Source organism: Globicephala melas, chromosome 9 (genome assembly GCF_963455315.2).
Source record: "Globicephala melas chromosome 9, mGloMel1.2, whole genome shotgun sequence".
Taxonomy (NCBI): domain Eukaryota; kingdom Metazoa; phylum Chordata; class Mammalia; order Artiodactyla; family Delphinidae; genus Globicephala; species Globicephala melas.
The window spans coordinates 5,570,429-5,589,097 of NC_083322.1; the positions used below are offsets into that span (position 1 = coordinate 5,570,429).

Sequence of the window (18,669 nt, forward strand, 5' to 3'; positions counted from 1 at the left end):
TAGGTTGTTACTTTGAGATGTTTCTTGTTTCTTAAGGTAGGATTGTATTGCTATAAACTTCCCTCTTAGAACTGCTTTTGCTGCATCCCATAGGCTTTGGGTCGTCGTGTTTTCATTGTCATTTGTTTCTAGGTATTTTTTAATTTCCTCTTTGATTTCTTCAGTGATCTCTTGGTTATTAAGTAGTGTATTGTTTAGCCTCCATGTGTTTATATTTTTTACAGATTTTTTCCTGTAATTCATATCTAGTCTCATAGCGTTGTGGTCAGAAAAGATACTTGATACGATTTCAGTTTTCTTAAATTTACCAAGGCTTGACTCATGACCCAAGATATGATCTATCCTGGATAATGTTCTATGAGCACTTGGGAAGAAAGTGTATTCTGTTATTTTTGGATGGAATGTCCTATAAATATCAGTTAAGTCCAGCTTGTTTAGTGTATCATTTAAAGCTTGTGTTTCCTTATTTATTTCATTTTGGATGATCTGTCCGTTGGTGAAAGTGGGGTGTTTAAGTCCCCTACTATTATTGTGTTATTGTCAATTTCCCCTTTTATGGCTGTTAGCATTTGCCTTATGTATTGAGGTGCTCCTATGTTGGGTGCATAAATATTTACAATTTTTATATCTTCTTCTTGGATTGATCCCTTGATCCTTCTGTAGTGTCTTTCTTTTCTCTTGTAATAGTCTTTATTTTAAAGTCTATTTTGTCTGATATGAGCATTGCTACTCCAGCTTTCTTTTGATTTCCATTTGCATGGAATATCTTTTTCCATCCCCTCACTTTCAGTCTGTATGTGTCCCCAGCTCTGAAGTGGGTCTCTTGTAGACGGCATATATACAGGTCTTGTTTTTGTATCCATTCATCCAGTCTGTGTCTTTTGGTTGGAGCATTTAATCCATTTATACTTAAGGTAATTATCAATATGTATGTTTCTATTACCATTTTCTTAATTGTTTGGGGTTTGTTATTGTAGGTCTTTTCCTTCTCTTGTGTTTCCTGCCTAGAGAAGTTCCTTTAGCATTTGTTGTAAAGCTGGTTTGGTGGTGCTGAATTCTCTTAGCTTTTGCTTGTCCGTGAAGGTTTTAATTTCTCTGTAGAATTTGAATGAGATCCCTGCTGGGTAGAGTAATCTTGGTTGTAGGTTTTTCCCTTTCATCACTTTAAATATGTACTGCCACGCCCTTCTGGCTTGCAGAGTTTCTGCTGAAAGATCAGCTGTTAACCTTATGGGGATTCCCTTGTGTGTTATTTGTTGTTTTTTCCTTGCTGCTTTTAATATTTTTTATTTGTATTTAATTTTTGATAGTTTGATTAATATGTGTCTTGGCATGTTTCTCCTTGGATTTATCCTGTATGGGACTCTCTGTGCTTCCTGGACTACTTGACTATTTCCTTTCCCATATTAGGGAAGTTTTCAACTATAATCTCTTCAAATATTTTCTCAGTCCCTTTTTTTTTCTCTTCTTCTTCTGGGACCCCTATAATTCGAATGTTGGTGCATTTAATGTTGTCCCAGAGGTCTCTGAGGCTGTCCTCAATTCTTTTCATTCTTTTTTCTTTTTTCTGCTCTGCAGTAATTATTTCCACTATTTTATCTTCCAGGTCACTTATCCGTTCTTCTGCCTCAGTTATTCTGCTATTGATTCCTTTTAGAGAATTTTTAATTTCATTTATTGTGTTGTTCATCATTGTTAGTTTGCTCTTTAGTTCTTCTAGGTCCTTGTTAAATGTTTCTTGTATTTTCATCATTCTGTTTCCAAGATTTTGGATCATCTTTACTATCATTACTCTGAATTCCATTTCAGGTAGACTGCCTATTTCCTCTTCATTTGTTTCGTGTGGTGGGTTTTTACCTTGCTCCTTCACCTGCTGTGTATTTCTCTGTCTTCTCATTTTGCTTAACTTACTGTGTTTGGGGTCTCCTTTTCACAGGCTGCAGGTTCGTAGTTCCCATTGTTTTTGGTGTCTTCCCCCAGTGGGTAGGGTTGGTTCAGAGGGCTGTGTAGGCTTCCTGGTGGAGGGGTCTGGTGGATGAGGCTGGATCTTGTCTTTCTGATGGGCAGGACTGCGTCTGGTGGTGTGTTTTGGGGTGTCTGTGAACTTATTATGATTTTAGGCAGCCTCTCTCTGCTAATGGGTGGGGTTGTGTTCCTGTCTTGCTAGTTGCTTGGCATGGGGTGTCCAGCACTGGTGCTTGCTGGTCGTTGAGTGGACCTGGGTCTTAGCGTTGAGACAGAGATCTCTGGGAGAACTCTTCACCGATTGATATTACGTTGGGCCGGGAGTTCTCTGGTATACCAGCGTCCTAAACTCGGCTCTCCCACGTCAGAGGCTCAGGCCTGACACCCAGCTGGAGCACCAAGACCATGTCAGCCACACGGCCAGGTACGTGGGGAGTTTCTTGCCTTTTGAGAAGTCTGAGGTATTCTGCCAGCATTCAGTAGGTGTTCTTTAGGAGTTGTTCCACATGTAGATGTATTTTTGATGTATTTGTGGTGAGGAAGGTGATCTCCATGTCTTATTCCTCCACCATGTTGAAGGTCTCCCCCCACCAGCCCCATACATAGGTTTTTGTGTGAACATGTTTCGTTTTCCCAGGGATAAGTGCCCAAGAGCGCCACTGATGTGTCATATGGCAGTTGGGAGCTTAGATTCATAAGAAACTGCAAAATTGTTTCCCAGAGCGGTGGTATGATTTTGCATCCCCACAGCAATGCACGAGTGATTCTGTTTCTCTGTATCCTCACTGGCATTTGGTGTGGTCACTGTTTTTATTTTGGCCATTCTAATAGGGGTGTAGTGATAGCTTATTGTGGTTTTGATTTGCGTTTCCCTAATGGCTAATGATGTTGGACATGTTTTCATGCGCTTATTTTGCCGTCTTTCTATCTGTTTCAGTGAAATGCCTCCATATCTTTTGCCCATGTTCTGATTGGGTTGTTTTCTTTTTCTCCTGTTGAGTTTTTATTTTATTTATTTATTTTTGGCTGCACTGGGTCTTTGTTGCTGCACGCAGGCTTTCTCTAGTTGCGGCGAGCAGGGGCTGCTCTTTGCTGCGGTGCCCGGGCTTCTCATTGCAGTGGCTTCTCCTGTTGCGGAGCACAGGCTCCAGCCCCACAGACCTCAGCAGTTGAGGTACGTGGGCTCAGTAGTTGTGGCTCATGGGCTCTAGAGCACAGGCTCAGTAGTTGTGGCACACGGGCTTAGTTGCTCCGCAGCATGTGGGATCTTCCCGGACCAGGGCTCGAACCCATGTCCCCTGCATTGGCAGGTGGATTCTTAACCACTGCGCCACCAGGGAAGCCCTGTACATGTTCTCTTAAGTGAATACCTAAGTATTTAATTTTCTTTGTGGTCATCATAAATAATATTGTTTTTAATATCAGTTTCCACGTGTTCCTTGTTAGCATGAACATTGTTAGCACAAATGTGATTGATTTTTGTGTGTTGAACGTGATTGATTTTTGTGTGTTGATCTTGTATCCTGTAACCTTGGCTGCACTAATTAGTCCTAGTTTTGGTGTTTTGGGATTTGTTTGTTTGTTTATCTAGTAGATTCCTTGGGACTTTCTATGAAGACAACCATGTCATCTGCAAATAGGGATGGTTTTATTTCTTCCTTTGCAATTTGTATGCCTTTAATTTTTTTTTCTTCCCTTGTTGCAGTGGCTAGAACTTCTAGTACTGTGTTGATTAAGAACAGTGTGAAAGCACACATCCTTGCCTTGTTCCTGAACTTAAGAGAGAAAGCATTCAGTCTTTTGCTGTTAAGCATGACACAGCTGAGCATTTTTACCACCATGTCTTACAAAATTAGTTCTGTCTTCTTTTCCTCCCCCCACATTTTTTAAGGCAAAGATTAAGACTTAGGGATTGGCAGGACTTCCCTGGTGACCCATTGGTTAAGACTCCATGCTCCTAATGTAGGGGGCATGGGTTTGACCCCTGGTTGGGGAACTAAGATCCCTCATGCCACATGGCGTGACTAAAAAAAAAAGACTTGGGTATTGGCCCAACTGAGATGACAGAGCAGAAAGAAAGCATAAAGGAAATTTAAGTACTTCCTCCTCCAGGCTAGGCTTGCAAGAGTGACAGAACCAAGTTCCTTTGGTGGGGGCGGGACTTCACAGCCTTAATCAGCGCTGGGGAGCTAATCTCTTTATCAGGGCCCTTGCACTCTGCAGTGAGCTAAGGGCCCCCTGCACCTGGGGCAGTCATTGCCTGTAACACAGGAGAGCCTCACGGAATGGGGTGCCTGTCCCCTCTCTGGTTACCCTGCTCTTCCAGGAAGCTCTCGGCTGCCAGCCTCGCTGCCTGCCAACCTGAGTTGGCGATTGGAGAGTCTCAGATACCCAGATCCAGGGTGACAGGAGTGGCCAGGGCCAGATTTAGATTTGTATGTGCTTCTGGCAGTGGCTCCCCAAAGAAGAGAATGGGCTATGAAGAGAGGAAGCACGTTAAAGAGTTCCATGGTGGGTAAAACTGATAGCGACACAGTGCATCTACAGTACGTATATTCCACAGAACAAAATTTTTATTAGGCGAAAGGGATGGGCAATTTAGTCTAAACTTTATAAAGAAAAGCAAGCAATCACTCCCTCACCCACTCCCCTCCACCCCGACCCCCGCCTTTGGGGTCATCTCCCCCTGGGGTCCTGCAGCCTCCATTCCCCTCTCCCTGGCACGTCGCTCCGCCCACCCCGCCCCCACCTGGCAGCGCTCCCCTCGTGCCCCACCCCCCGGGCTGGCCGAGACCACACCTGCGCAGGTTAAACCTGCAGGGACGCGCTGCCGTGGGTGGCGGGGGAAGGTGAGCGGATGTGAGCGGTGGGATGGGAGGACGAGGCAAGGATGAGAAAACGGGCCTCTGCTAATGGCCGGTCGGCGGCCCTGGCGGGAAGGAGGGATGCGGCCAGAAGGGCGCCCCGGCCGCCCTCGAGCGAGCCAGCCCCTGGCTCCTCGGGGTCCTAGTCCCACGGTTCCATCTCGCCGGTCCATACCAACGCGCGAGGCGCCAGGGGGAGGCCGGGAGCGGGCCGTTCCACTCGGGGAGGGCGGCAGGTTAGGCCGCGGCCCGCGCCACCTGCGGCTTGGGGCGGGGGTGGGCCGGAGGCTGGGCCGCACCGCCCGTTCTGTGCAGTGCGGGCGGGCCGAGCCGCGCCGCGCCGCCCCCCGCCCCGCCAGCCGCCCGGGAGGCCCCTCCTCCCAGCGACCCGGCGCGGAGCTAGGCCGGAGCGCTCCGCGGAGCCGCAGAGACCGCCTCCGTGCCCCCGCCCCCCCCCCCACACGCTCCCCGCCCGCCTCCCTGCGCCTCCCCCCAGTCCCCCTCGTCCCGCCCCCGCGCCCCCAACCGCTCGCCGGCCTGCACCCGCCCCCTGGCCGCTCGCCCCTCGGCCCCGCCCCCCGCGTTCGCACCACCGCCGCCCCCCGGCCCTCCGGCCCCCCGCGGCCTGCGCCGCGCCCCTGTATCCCCGGCACCCCCGCCCTCCGCCCCCGCGCGCCACCCCCCCGCGTCCCCGCGCCCCCGCCCGCGCGGCCGGGGACGAGCGCGGCCGAGCGCATGCTGATCCCTGTCCTGCTCCTCCTCAGGCGGCGCTGGCGGCGGCCCCGGGACCCGCGGAAGCCGGCATGCTGGAGAAATTCGAGTTGGAAGAAGAAGGTGAGTGCCCCCCGCTGGAACGCGCTTCCGTGTCTACGCCGGGGGCCCGGAGGGGCCGGGGCGCGGGGACAGACGGGGTTCACGCCCCGGAGGCCGCGGGACCCAGCCGCCCACCGCCCGTCCGGCTTCGGGCGGCGCGCCCTGCAGGGGCTGGCGGTGGAGACGCGGAGCCGGCAGAGCGTGTCTGCAGTGGCCGCGGGTGCCTTTCGGTGGCGAAATCTTGCTGGGTTCTAAGGGGAGCCCGCAACCCGGCCATCCACACGGATGGTCGGTCCTTTTGTCCTTACAAGCCGAACTGGAATGAGAGCAAGGTGACGTGCAGTAGTAATTGTTTGTAATGCCACCATACATGTAGGGGTAACCCCCAGATTATGCCTATGGTCCGTACCTTTAAATAACACACAGTGGTTCCCTTATCTGTACTTGTGAAAATACCACCAGCAGGGTGTGTCTTCTTGTCTTGATAGGGAAAGTTCAATAGGAAAAGCGGTGGCGGCTTAGCGAATTGGTTTTGAGTTCAGGTGATCCTGTCATTCCATCGTTCCTGTCTTCTCTTCGCTCACTCGGTATTTTTCCTTTTCCTGCCCCGTTTTCTTCTTCTTACCTGGATCTTATTTTGAAGCTGTTGAAATGTGGTGGGATGAGTTTGTTCTTTGGCAAAATGAATATTTAACGTGGGACTGTGATGAGCTTTCACCTGGATCTTATGTTGAAACTGTTAAAATTTGAAGGGGATGAGCTTGTTCTTTGGCAGAATTAGTATTGAAAATGAGATATGATGAGTTCAAAGTCTAAAGAGAACTTTGTATAAGATGCTTGACAATGTGAGGAATTTAAAAGACCTCCACACTATCTTGTGTTTTTCCATTATTCGTTTAGTGAGTTCTCTTTTTTCCAAGAGTATTGATGGAATAAAGCCCCTGGAACAAAGCATGTGCCATGTGGATGCTGTGCCCTCTGCCAACTTTACTTTAATGCTTCTGTTTATTTACAGTCAGGCAGTTCCTTAAATAAGCGCAACCACTATGAGAACGTTAAGCTGACAGCATCAGGCCGGTGCCTACGTTTATTTTATGTTTTAGAGTTCCCGCATTTCACAGACATGTTAGCCAGAAGATAACGTGTTCATAGTAATGATCATTAAAAGTCTGCCGCCATATTTATTATTAACAAGCAGTTACATGATACATTGCAGAATTTGACTAGGGCTTAATTTGCACTCTGTCCTACTGAAAAATAATCCAGCGTGTTCAATCGAATCCACCTCATTATTCCGTGATTTTATTATATTGCAGGTCAAACTTGGGGCACTGTCCACGGGGCAGTATGGTGTGCCCCCCCTTTCGTTAAGACTCTGAATATCTAAATCATAGAGTTTTCTTTGTCCCTGATTTCAGTAACAATGAGACTCCATCGCATTTAATCATTTTGCAGATTCACATGGGGGCAAAGGAAAGTAGAGAGCAGATGCTATTGGAGAGGTGCCATAGTTATGGTTTAGAGCATAGGCCCAGCTTCAGACCGTATCTTACCTTCTTATTAAGCTGTGTGACCTTGGACAAGTTACTTAACCTCCCTGTGCCTTAGTTTTCCCATTCATAAGGTGGAGCTAATATCGGGGGTGTTTTGAGGATTAAATGAGATAATCCATGTAATGGTATTTAGTACAATGTAAATCCACAGTAAGCACTTAGTACATGTTAGTTACTGTTACTGTTTAAGTGCCATCTACCATTGTACTGAACTCATGGACTTTTTAAGCTTTTTATTAATGCATCGTCCATAGAGATTTTTCTCAGTACAGGTTTGATGGAGTTTTTTTTCTTACTTGAGATTTATTAATTCAATTATATTGCATTTCTCAAAGTAGATATTTGAGAAATATCTCTATGCCTTATTTCTTTTGCATTGTTTCTGCCAAGGGAATGAGTATAAAATACTAAACCTAAGCGTCTAAGACAAGGAATTTCCCGTTTTCACTCATCTGTTTTTATCGACGTTGCTGTCATTACTCTGAAGCGTACTGAATCCCACAAATGACCCTGTCAGATTTTTCCAGATTCTTAAGGAGGCACAGTGTTAAAAAGCAGTTGTTTGGAAGCCGTTAGCCAAGCCTGAAGGGGTAGTGTTGGCGTGGTTGTCTAAGTGCTGCTTGGTTCCTTCTGAACTTTAGATTGCTTATTCATGCAAACTATGGAAAAACTGACTATCAAGCAGAATCTTACATTTATTCGGGGGAACAATGCGTCCTAACAGTAGGACGTTACACCTTTACATAGTATCCTGTGAGCTGATGTGTTAGCAGCCTACATAATATTGATACCTAGCTGTTGAATAGGTCCTCATTTAATCTTCCAGCTTCCTTCTTACTCACTCGGTGTCATCATTCGTGCATTGCGATCTGGACGCTTTCCTTAGATGGGGATGTAGCTGGTATACATGGAAACACGTGATCGCTAATACTTTTGTTACCAAGTCTTTGCCTATTTCCTAATAAATTCTAACAGATACTCTGTTCGTTAGAAAGGCATTAGTGAAGTTGGCGTAATCTCTTAAAACGTTAATTTGCTTCTGGGAAGAAAGGAGAAATGGTGCCTCTGTCTCCCATGTGTTGTCCAGGTCCTCTTTTGCCTGGGTTCTGACACCAAGTGCCCACCCACTTCTTCCTACCATCGCACCCTGACAGAGGGACCTTTCCAGAGCGTGAATTGACAGCACCACTCCTTTACGGGAAAATCTTTACCACTTTCCTGGGTCTGTGTATAGAATACATGCAGACTTCTCTTCATCTGCAGCCTCACCGCCTCATCCCGGCCGTACACACCAATGATCAGAGAGCTTTCTGTGCATAAGCCCTGCCAGAGAGCTTTTTAAAAGGCAGAGTCTAGTTCTGTGGGTCTGGGGTGGAACCTGGGAGTCTGCATTTCTGCTCAGCCCCCAAGTGCTGCTGCTGCTGCTGCTTCACAGACCCTGCGCTGAATATTGAGGCTCTAGAACAGGCACGGGCAAACTTTTTCTGTAGAGGGCCGGATGGTCTCGGTCTCCGTCCCTGTCAAGACTGCTCAGCCTGCCCGTGCAGCAGCAAAGCAGCAACGCGGTCCAAGTGGCAGGGCTGCGTTCCAGTCAAACTTTATTTACAGAAAGAGGCCAGGTTTGGCCCACAGGCAGAGTTAGCCAGACCCCTGTTCTGTGACCCTTCATGGTCTCGGTGCCTGAGGGTTTACATCCCTTGGAGGGTAAGACCTTCTCTTGCTCCCTTTTTCCACCTGCCAACCTTCCTACATCACAGCTCAGCCCAAGTCTCACCCTCTCCGAGGCCGCTCCCTAAAGCCCTTCTGTGCTTCTCCATAATCCATCTTTCTCTTCCCAGCAGGCGATATGGCGGCACTTCGTCGGTGCTCAGCGGTGTTTTGGTATCTCAGTGACTACATTCAGTGTTTATGTTTCCTTTGTGGGAACGACGGGAGGATGAAATGATTCGGTATCTGCAAAGTGATGCGAGCAGTGCCAGCCCATAGCAGTCACTTTATGTGTTTGCGTTTCGAGTGTTTAATTATATCAGCCACACCTGTTTGTTTTTATCAAGATTAACCGTCTTGAACTTATTTAACCACAGGGCCCAGCACCTTCGTAAGCACCTAAACGCAGCCCGTGAGTGCCTTCTCAAGTCGATGAGTATTCAGAAACTTATTCATGATTAATAACTCTGTAATTCTGGCACTACCTCAAGAACTTTACGGCCCCTGGGAACCACCTGCGTTATCGCCGCCTTCTTGTCATTCCAGCTGTCGCAGACTCTCCGGTTTCTTCGGGCTTCCAGCAAGTCGCTTCTTCCCAGTCACCTGTCCCCTCTCCCCTCACCACCTGCCCGCTTCCTTCAGTCCAGGCGGTCCTTTCTGTCCGAGCTGTTCCTTCCTCACCTGCAAGGCATTTCCCAAAGGATAAGCTTTTCAGAACTTGTCTCCAAACTTATTTTCCTAGCAAGATTGGTCAAGCTAGTCTGCACGATCAAAAATAGGGAAGAAGTGGGGGCAGAAGTACAAGCGAGGGGAAAGCATTATTTTTCAGTCAAGGATCTTGGAATCGTAGGCCCAGTTCTGAAATGAAGTAGCTGTATTCTTGAATAATCCTTCTCTCTTGGGGCGTTGCTTGCTTGTTCTGTTGTCATTGTGGGTTTTCTCGGTAGACCAAAGCCCAGCATTGGTGAACTTGTACTTTTCCTTCCAGCTTGAAAATATGACCTAAAGCGACCAGCAACCGCTCTACAATAAACCAAAAACGTGTATTCACTGTAACTTGTTCATTCTCAACTGGGGGACATTGCCCTGAAGTGAGCAAAGATTGGTTCTTGTTGGGGGACAAAAAATCTTAGCTATTACAGTGGTTTCTGGCTCTCCAAAGGGCCCCCGAATGGATATACAATGTATCTGTGGTATTAAAGTTTCATGGGGGTAGGACAGTTGAGGGGGCAATGTATAGAAAGGCTGGGGGCGGTGGATAATGAAAACAAGTTTGAGAAACACTGCCCTAACTTACTTAAGGGGGAATGTCTTCCTGTGAATTTGTGGAACCTTTTAAAGTGTCCCCTTATCACTTAGCTTTGATAAGTGAGGCTCAGCTGGGTCCACTTGGCTGATTGACTGTCCTGTGAGGGGTGCTGACCTCTGGTGGTGACCAGGTTTGTGATGGCAGCTTGGTTGCTGGCCGATCGTCTCGTCGTATTAGAGGCTCTGATAATCTATCTTCCAGACTCTTTCCTTCCCTGCTGAGCCTGCATACTTACGTTAGAGAAGAGGTTTATTGTTTCTTGTTTATAAACATAGTTACAGCTTTATGAAATGTTTACAATTAAACGTTTTCTGCTCCGGCTGACCCCTTGTTTGAAAGCTTGCCATTTTCACAGACTTTAGGTTCACATTTGATGGTATCTTAGATTTGATAAGATAGAGTAGTTGTTTTATAGGCTGCGGGAGGTTTTGTTATCTGAAACGTTAAGACCCCTGACTGTTTTAACCAAGAGAGGAGTGCGCGGCAGGGTTTGAGGATCCGTAAGTGGGACCTGCCACCGGGCTTCTCAAGTCATCAGGAAGCAGGGCCGCGCTGAGTCATGTCCACGATGATGAAGGGACCTCCACGACCTTCCCGCTCATGACTGGTTCTGCCTGCTCATTGGTGAGCCCTCAGCAGCCCCAGCAGGCGCTGGCAGGAGTCCAGGCCAGCGAGTCAGACTGTCTGCTCCATGGCCGGGGTGTTTCCACCCTACGGCTCTGCGTGGGGTGGGCAGAGCCCTTGCAAAGTTGTTATGCCAGGACCCCTGTGACTTTACATTTTACCTGTGAATTTTAAAGTGGGAAAATTTTGCCACCGCAAAGCATTTGGAATTTATTTGAATAAACTGGAAGGATTTTTGTCCTTTTTCTATGATTATAGTAACCGGCGTATGTTACGTATATTGAGGCACTGTTATAAATCCTTTACATTTATCCCATCTAATCCCCAAAACAACTCTTAAGGGGTAAATATTTTTATCTTCTCTGTTTATAGAGTAGGAGATTAAGAGGGGTTAAATAAGTGACCGTGGGGCGGGGGGAGGACATATCTGGGAAGGTGGGGTCGCCAGGTTTCAAACACAGGCTTTAGACTTGCAGCCCAGGCTCTGAGCCGGTCTTCGTAACCGACATGAAATAATCCCTTATCTGGAAACCCTCTTTGCATTTCCTTGCTTCCCATTCCTTCTTCAGCGCATATCCACCACTCCACCCAAATTCCCTGAGTTGGTCACTCGCGGCTCCATTTTGCAAACTCCAGTAGACACTTAATCGTCTTCCCGTTTTGCACTCTTCGTAGGCGTCACCAGGGGTGACCTCTGCTCCCTCCTCCCGCGGAGCACTCCTGGCGCGCTCCTCAAACCTGCCCGCTCGTTGTTTCCTTGAAGGCTCTTACCCTTCTTCCTTTCCGTTTTGTTTTGTTTTGTAGTAGCAGGTGGAGTGAGGGCTGATTCACAAGCCATGCGTTTGAACGTTAGCTATGGGGCTCGCTCCTGGCTCTTCCCCAAGCCACTTGTCTTCTCCTCCTGGGCCCTCCCCCAGGCAATCTCCCTCACTTCCATGGCTTCAGTTACCATCTGCCTGTTGCCCAGTGTTTAATTACCACGATGCTTTAATAACTGATGATGCCCAAAGAGATATCTGCAGCCAGATCTCCCTTCTGAGTATTTGGTTGCCTATTGGATGTCTCTGCCTGAGTCATCGCACCGTCTCTCTGGTCTGTCCCCCTGCTTCTCCCTCGCGCCTCTTTTCTTCCCCCCAACCTAATTCAGTAAGTGCTACCACGTTCACCTGTTTTTTTGTTTTGTTTTTTTAAGAAGAATGACGTTGAGCTATGGCTCTCTCACTCTCCCACACCCAAGCGGTCAGTCCTCTCGCTTTCACCTCCTGAATACGTACCTGTCTCCGCCGTCGTCACCTTTCTATTGACTATTAAACAGCCTAGTCTCTCCAGCATCTACTCTCGCCCCCTCCAATCAACTTTACATGCTGCAATTAGAGATATTTTTAAAAACATGTATCTGATCGTGTCACTTCCGGGCTTAAAAGCCTGCTCTGACTTTCCTTTGCCTTTAGGCTGGAGCCCAGACTTACCTCCTTCTTCCATCTGCCCACCTCACCGCGCACCTCCCTCCTCCTGGCCTCGTTCCTCCGTGCCTGCTGGACTTTGCACAGGCTGTTCCCTCTCCCTGGATTGTTCTTCCCTGTCCTCTTGGCCACCTGCTAGTTTTCTTCAGGTCTCAGCCTACGTGTCACTTCCTCGGGAAAATTGCCTTTCTGGAAGCCCCAGACAGGCCTTCACATATTATCTCATGATCCCTCATGGTTGATGGGGCTGTTAAGGTGAAAGGCATTTATTCATGTTTCTCTGCCATTGTGGAAGCTCTTGTGAGCATGGGGACTGAAAACTTAACTATTGCCAGGTCTCAAAGATATGATGATGACTGAGACCTCGTTTCAGTAAGTGTTTGCCGCATACGTGAACACGTGTAGTTTTTGGAGCTTTACGTTTCACTCTGGCACGTGGGCTCAGTGTACTTCAGTGGTTAATGTTGTTTCTTATAAAGAAATAAGGCAACGAGAGGAAATCCACTTGCCAAGTTTATGCGTGCTAATCAAAGAGCAGTGACAAGGTAGCTGTAAGATGACCCACATATACCTCCCAGATGCACTGAGGCTTCTCCTCCTAAGCGTGAGGTCAAAATAGACTGTGTCCCGCGGCTGAACAACTCAGAGGCAGTAACGGCGGATAGAGACGTGATGACTTGCTTGCGTAACCTGGTGCCTGAGGAGAAAGTCTTTTAGATCTTTCTTTTGAGGCTGTGATCGCACTTGCACTGATATTAGGGGGAATGAAGTCCGGCTTAACTCGGATACTAAAAGGAGAGTCATTTGGGGGAGGAAACTAATTTGGGAACCTTTCGGTCAAATTTTAGTCACTTTTAAATCTTTTACTTTGTCGCTTCTGTCCCACTTTGAGCTATTTCCTATGTATCTGAGTTTATGTCACATCACTGAGGTTTCTGAACTTTGTTAATAACCTGATTTATTTTATCTTAGGTCGTACTTCGATCATTTGTTTCTAACAGTAAGTTGCTACCAATAAATCGTTATTTTAGACCACATACTATGGAACGCGTAGTTGTTTCATGAAGACCTCCTCGGGGATGTCCGCGTCCACGTTCTCACGTGTGTATTTTTACCTTTGTTGGGCTCTTTTCACAGTGACTCCCGTAGCTTTGAGGCTTACACGTGTGGCATGCCCCCCCCTTAAGCTGCATATATAATTAGTGTCGTGTAATTAAGAGCATGAGTCAGACCCAGATTGGAGTCCCATTTCTTCTACTTAATAGCTGTGAGACCTTAGGCAAGTTATTTCAAGCTTCAGTTTCTTCAAGTGTGAGTAGGAAACAATAATAGCTCCTAGCTAATAGGATTATACGTGCATTAAGTAACCTGAATGTAACAGTCACTTGAGTACCTGCTGTGTAGTGCAGTCTCTAAAGGTATAACTATGATGATGACCCTAGAAAGGACCAAAAAGGCAACTGAGCGTAAATTTCAAAATCAAGCCACCGTTAGTGCATCATCCGGCGACAGCCATCTGGCTGGTGATGGCTTCGGTGTCTGCACCGTCGGACTCTTCCCCGTGTGGATGTCGTCCCTACCACCCAGTGGACAGCATTTGTGATTGAATGTTTGAGTTTATTTATCCCCATTCCTCAGAATCACTCTGCAAGAAAGATGGTGTTATCCCCATCTTACGAACGAAGAGATTCAGGCCCAGGGGATGCAGGAATTTGCTCAGCGTCACACAGAAGGTGATGACAGTTCTCGTACAGGTTTGGTCTAGATCTGCCCTGTTCTGTCTCCTGCACTCGCTCCCCCTGGAGCCTCAAAGTCCTAGAGTCCCCGTTGGAGAAGACTGGCCTGCTCCCTGATGTACCCGAGGAAAGGACCCAGGCCTGTGAGCTTCTCAGGGAATCGTATATTGTTAGTGCCTTACTCTGCAGATCATCTTTCGTATTCTGATTTGAACAGCACTTACCCATGTTGTAAGAACGATAGTGAGGCAGCCAGGGCCCCACCGCAGAAAGATCCGTTGTATTGCTAAACCCCAAAGATGTGCGTGCATTTACGGACATCTGTTTAAGCACTGGTAACTGCAGTGAGTCAGGATGCGTCCGAACTGCATGGTGTCCAGATGTCAAAACTGCAGCACGCTGGTGGGGACACGGTGACAAGCCAGCCTTCAGTGCACCTGCCTGGTGCACCGAGCTGGGCTGCCACGTTGTGAGTCAACACGGTTTGCTGAATGCGTTCATCTCTCTCTCATCCCCCGAAAATGCTACTGAAATGACAGCAAATCAGAGAGTAGCCTTGTTCCACAAGAGCACAAGCTTAATTCTTGGAAAAGACCAGTTCAGTGGATAAACCTGTGTCAAGTCTGTTCGAGGAAAAAAATGAGTGAAAACGCAAAGTATTAGAAATAAGAGGGGCTTCTTAATTATAAATGCAGAGATTTAGAAAATAACTTGAAAAGAAATCTGAATATGTCAAACTATATCAATATGTTTAAAAATCTTTTCAATCACTTTTGAGTAAATTTTACAAGTTCGTATTTTCTTGGTTAACTATCCCTTTCATCAGTCACCGTAGAAGAAATTAAAAAGTAATTAATTGAATTGTACACTTTAAATGGGTGAACTGTGTGGATGTGAATTATCTCAGTAAAGGCTTTGGGGGTTTTTTAAGTAATGAAAGGTCCTCGCCCTTCCTCTGCCCCTGCATTAGAGGCCTGGTATTCAGCCTGTTGATGGGTAGCTTCTGTAAAACCTTCAAGAAACAGTTAAGGCCTAGGTTATCTGAATTAACTTTAGGGCTTAGGGAAAGATGGCGGCTTCCCAGCTCCTTCTGTGAAGCTCGCTCGATCCTGACGTCAGAACCAGAGGATAGCGCGCAAAGAAGAAAACAAATGATTAACCTGGCATTTAGCATACGGGCAGGACTCCTGCAAAAACATCAGCAGGATGAGCCGTGCAGTCTCATGTGACCAAACAAGGTTTTGTCCCAGAAATGCAGGGCTGCAGTTTGTTAAGAAATCCACCGAGGAGTTAATGTCAGCAGATTAAAGGAGAGAAACCTCTGGTCATCTAAGTAGATACTGAAATAGCAACTGATAAAATTCAACATATGTTGCTTTTACAAAATCCTTATTAAGCTAGAGGGAGAAGGAGACTCCTTTAAATTGCTGAAAGCGTGTTTGGCAGAAGTGGGGACTGACATCTGTACACTGCAGTGTATGAAGTAGATGGCTGGTGAGGGCCTGCTGTATAGCACGGGGGGAGAAAAGAAGGTACAGCCTGTTCACAGGACGTGTATTAAGTTAACCTTAGAAATGCATTCCAATGAGCATTAGGCGCAGACACGTACCGTTTGATTCCACTTACACGAGGTACCTAGAATAGTCAAATCGTAGAGTCAGCAAGTGCACTGGTAGATGCCAGGGGCCGGGGAGGTGGGCAGGTGGCGGGGGAATGGGGAGTTACTGTTTCACGGGGACAGAGTTTCCGTTTAGGAAGGTGAAAAATCCGGGAGGTGGATGATGATGCGAGTTGCACGACAATGTGACTGTACTTAGTGCCGCTGAACTGTGCTGTTAAATATGGTCACAATAGTAACCATAGATACGGTAGTTGGTTTAACTCCGTTTTACATTATGTGACTTTTACCACAGGAAAAAAAGAAAACATTTTACAAAAAGCAGTGGGCTGGGGTGGCCGCGTGTTGTCCCTGGCATCCCTGTCGTCAAGGTGTTCCTCACCTCGCTGGCCTGCTGGCGCTGGGGGCTGGATCCCTGTGCGTTAACCTTGGTCCTCTCTGTTGCTCCGGCTTGGTACAGTAATTGGGTTCTGTTTCCTGAAAAAGAGGCAACACTGGCTGTGGTTCACAGAACTAAACCCAACGCCATTGTAAAATGGATGGGGCTCACTGTCATTTCAAGGTCACAGCCTTGTCGGGTCTGTGACATTCCTTAGACATTTATTGCAGCTAACTTTGAGCTATTATCTAATCGGGGAAGCTTTGTGCCTTTACTTACCTACGCTTTTCCTTCTTTCTTAGTAACTCTTTGCCCCCTTACCTAGCAGAGCATGTGCATGTCCCTCTTCAGTGGACACTTTTGCCCCCAGCACACACAGAACCGAATGCACAAAGCATGGAAAGGGAAAAAAATCTAATGCACTTCATTTATTCTGCTACTTTGTAAGTCCTGTACAATTATATTTAAGCTTTGACTTTGTTAATATTCATGTTTCTAAGCACTTTAAGAAAACGGATGTATATGAGAGTTTCATCTTTTCCATATGCTTTTAACTTCCATATTCCCCTTTTCGCTTATTTCTTGCTTAACTATTTTAAATGGTTTTCTAAATAGAAAAGATTCTATATGAATATAGTAAACTTATGTTTCTAAGTATAGAATAAAGCATAAAAGACAAATTTTAAAATAACTAACCTATTGATAACCTTTTTCGTGGTGGAATTACAATGAAGTGTCTTACGTTAAGTTAAAATTACAGGATTGGAAATAAGGAGTTAGTGTTTTTTGGTTGGGGTGTTTTTAGTGACATTTGGGCAATGTGTAAATTTTGCTTTAGAACGAACGCCTCTCGTCCTTGCACGCTCAGCTCTCTAAGATGGGGATCGAATCGTTACCATGGCCCCTGCCTTTCATGGCTGTGTCTTTCAGTGACATACAATGTAGCAGGCATGAGCTTGTCCTGACACCCGTGAGGAGCTTGCTGGGGACCGTCTGCTGCCTCAGAAGCCGCCGCCTAAAGCAGGTCTATAGCTTTGGCACAGGCACATCAGGGCTCCGAAAGGGCGTCGCTCGCAGAGCACTCGCGGGGGTGTTCACAGTGGAGGGGTGCGGGTGCCTTGAGGGCCTTTAGGGAAGGTGCAGGGGGCCCGTGAACTGAACTTGGAAGGTGGAGGAGGCTCCTGAGGCCGCCATGACAAAGTGCCACAAACCTCGTGGCTCGGAACAGCGGAACTTTATTCTCCCACACTCGGGAGGCCAGACATCCGAGCTCAGGGGCTCCGCAGGGCGGGTCCCGTCTGGAGGCTCCAGGGAGAATCTGTCCCAGGCCTCTGTCCCGGCTTCCGGTGGTTGCTCGTGCTCCCAGGCGTCCCGTGGCTCGTGGCCGCATCACTCCGATCTCTGCCTCCATCGACTTCTCCTGTGTCTGCGTCCGCTCTCATCGGTAAGAACACTGGTAATCGGATTTAGGGCCCAACCTGATAATCCAGGGTGATCTCGTCTCCAAAGACCCTTGTTCCAAATAAGGCCGCGTTCTGACGTTCCAGGTGGACGTATCTTGTGGGGGCCACCATTCAGCCCATACAGAAAGGCAGGTAGGAGTCCAGTGGCCACCTGGGCCGTGCGCCCAGTAGAGGCAGGCACGAGGACACGGGCCCAGAGTTCGGAAGCTGCCTTTGAAAAGGAAGTGTCCACGGGATCCCAGGGTGTGAAACTCCTTGGGGCCGCGGCGTGTGAGGTGCTGTGCTGCGGTGAGGACTTGCAAGGGTGGTGTGTGAGCAGATCTGCTTGCAGGGAGAGAAACACTCGGCCGTGCCTTCCCGGTTAGAGCACACAGCTGTTTGCACGTAAACTGAGATGTTGCATTTCCCAGGTGGTTCTGTTGACCTTCACAGAGTAAACACTTTAACGTATACTTTCTCCTTCCCAGTAGCACTCTTCAGTAGCTCCCTGGGCTGATGCTGGGTTAGCGTGTGACTGGACGGCGTAACGTCATTCCACGGCGGGTGGCTTTCATAGACCAGCGGCTCAGGTGCCAGCGTGACACTCTGCAGTTACACTTCTCCCCGGGGACGGATAAAATAACCCAACAGTGGGACGCGGCGATACTTTCTGAGCCCCAGTTACCTTTTGAATAACGAGAGCTTGAACTTGCCTTCTCAGGAATTTTAATAACTTATTCCAAACAACCTGTTATTGTTGAATGGTTTTGGTTTTTTGGGGGTGTTTTTCCTTTTTGGTTTAAACTCCGGATACTCTTATTTTCTGTTTCAATGCGTTTCTTCCTTCAGGTACAGTTTGGACTTCATCATAGTTAAATAATACAAATGGTGCTCTCATCAACAAGCTTTACCAAATGTAGAGAAGCAATGACTTTTTTTTTTTTTTTTTTTTTTTGCGGTACACGGGCCTCTCACTGTTGTGGCCTCTCCCGTTGCGGAGCACAGGCTCCGGACGCGCAGGCCCAGTGGCCACGGCTCACGGGCCCAGCCGCTCCGCGGCATGTGGGATCTTCCCGGACCGGGGCACGAACCCGCGTCCCCTGCATCAGCAGGCGGACTCTCAACCACTGCGCCACCAGGGAAGCCCAGCAATGACATTTTTATGGTATTTTACTTTATTCTCCTGACTTTAAATG

General features: G+C 47.6%; 1 protein-coding gene across 14 annotated transcripts in view; it reads left to right on the forward strand.

The window, feature by feature from the left end:
* Positions 1-18,669, forward strand: part of PRKAG2 (protein kinase AMP-activated non-catalytic subunit gamma 2) — a 276,868-nt gene that overhangs the window by 211,876 nt on the left and 46,323 nt on the right. For 11 of the 14 annotated variants that reach the window (XM_060305086.2, XM_030854266.3, XM_030854267.3 and 8 more), the window contains one exon: positions 5,594-5,663. The exons of the other annotated variants lie outside the window; for them this stretch is intronic. In XM_060305086.2, coding sequence (XP_060161069.1) covers positions 5,594-5,663 — 70 coding nt within the window. Of the gene's footprint in view, positions 1-5,593; positions 5,664-18,669 lie in introns of those variants that run through there. 14 annotated transcript variants of the gene reach the window in all.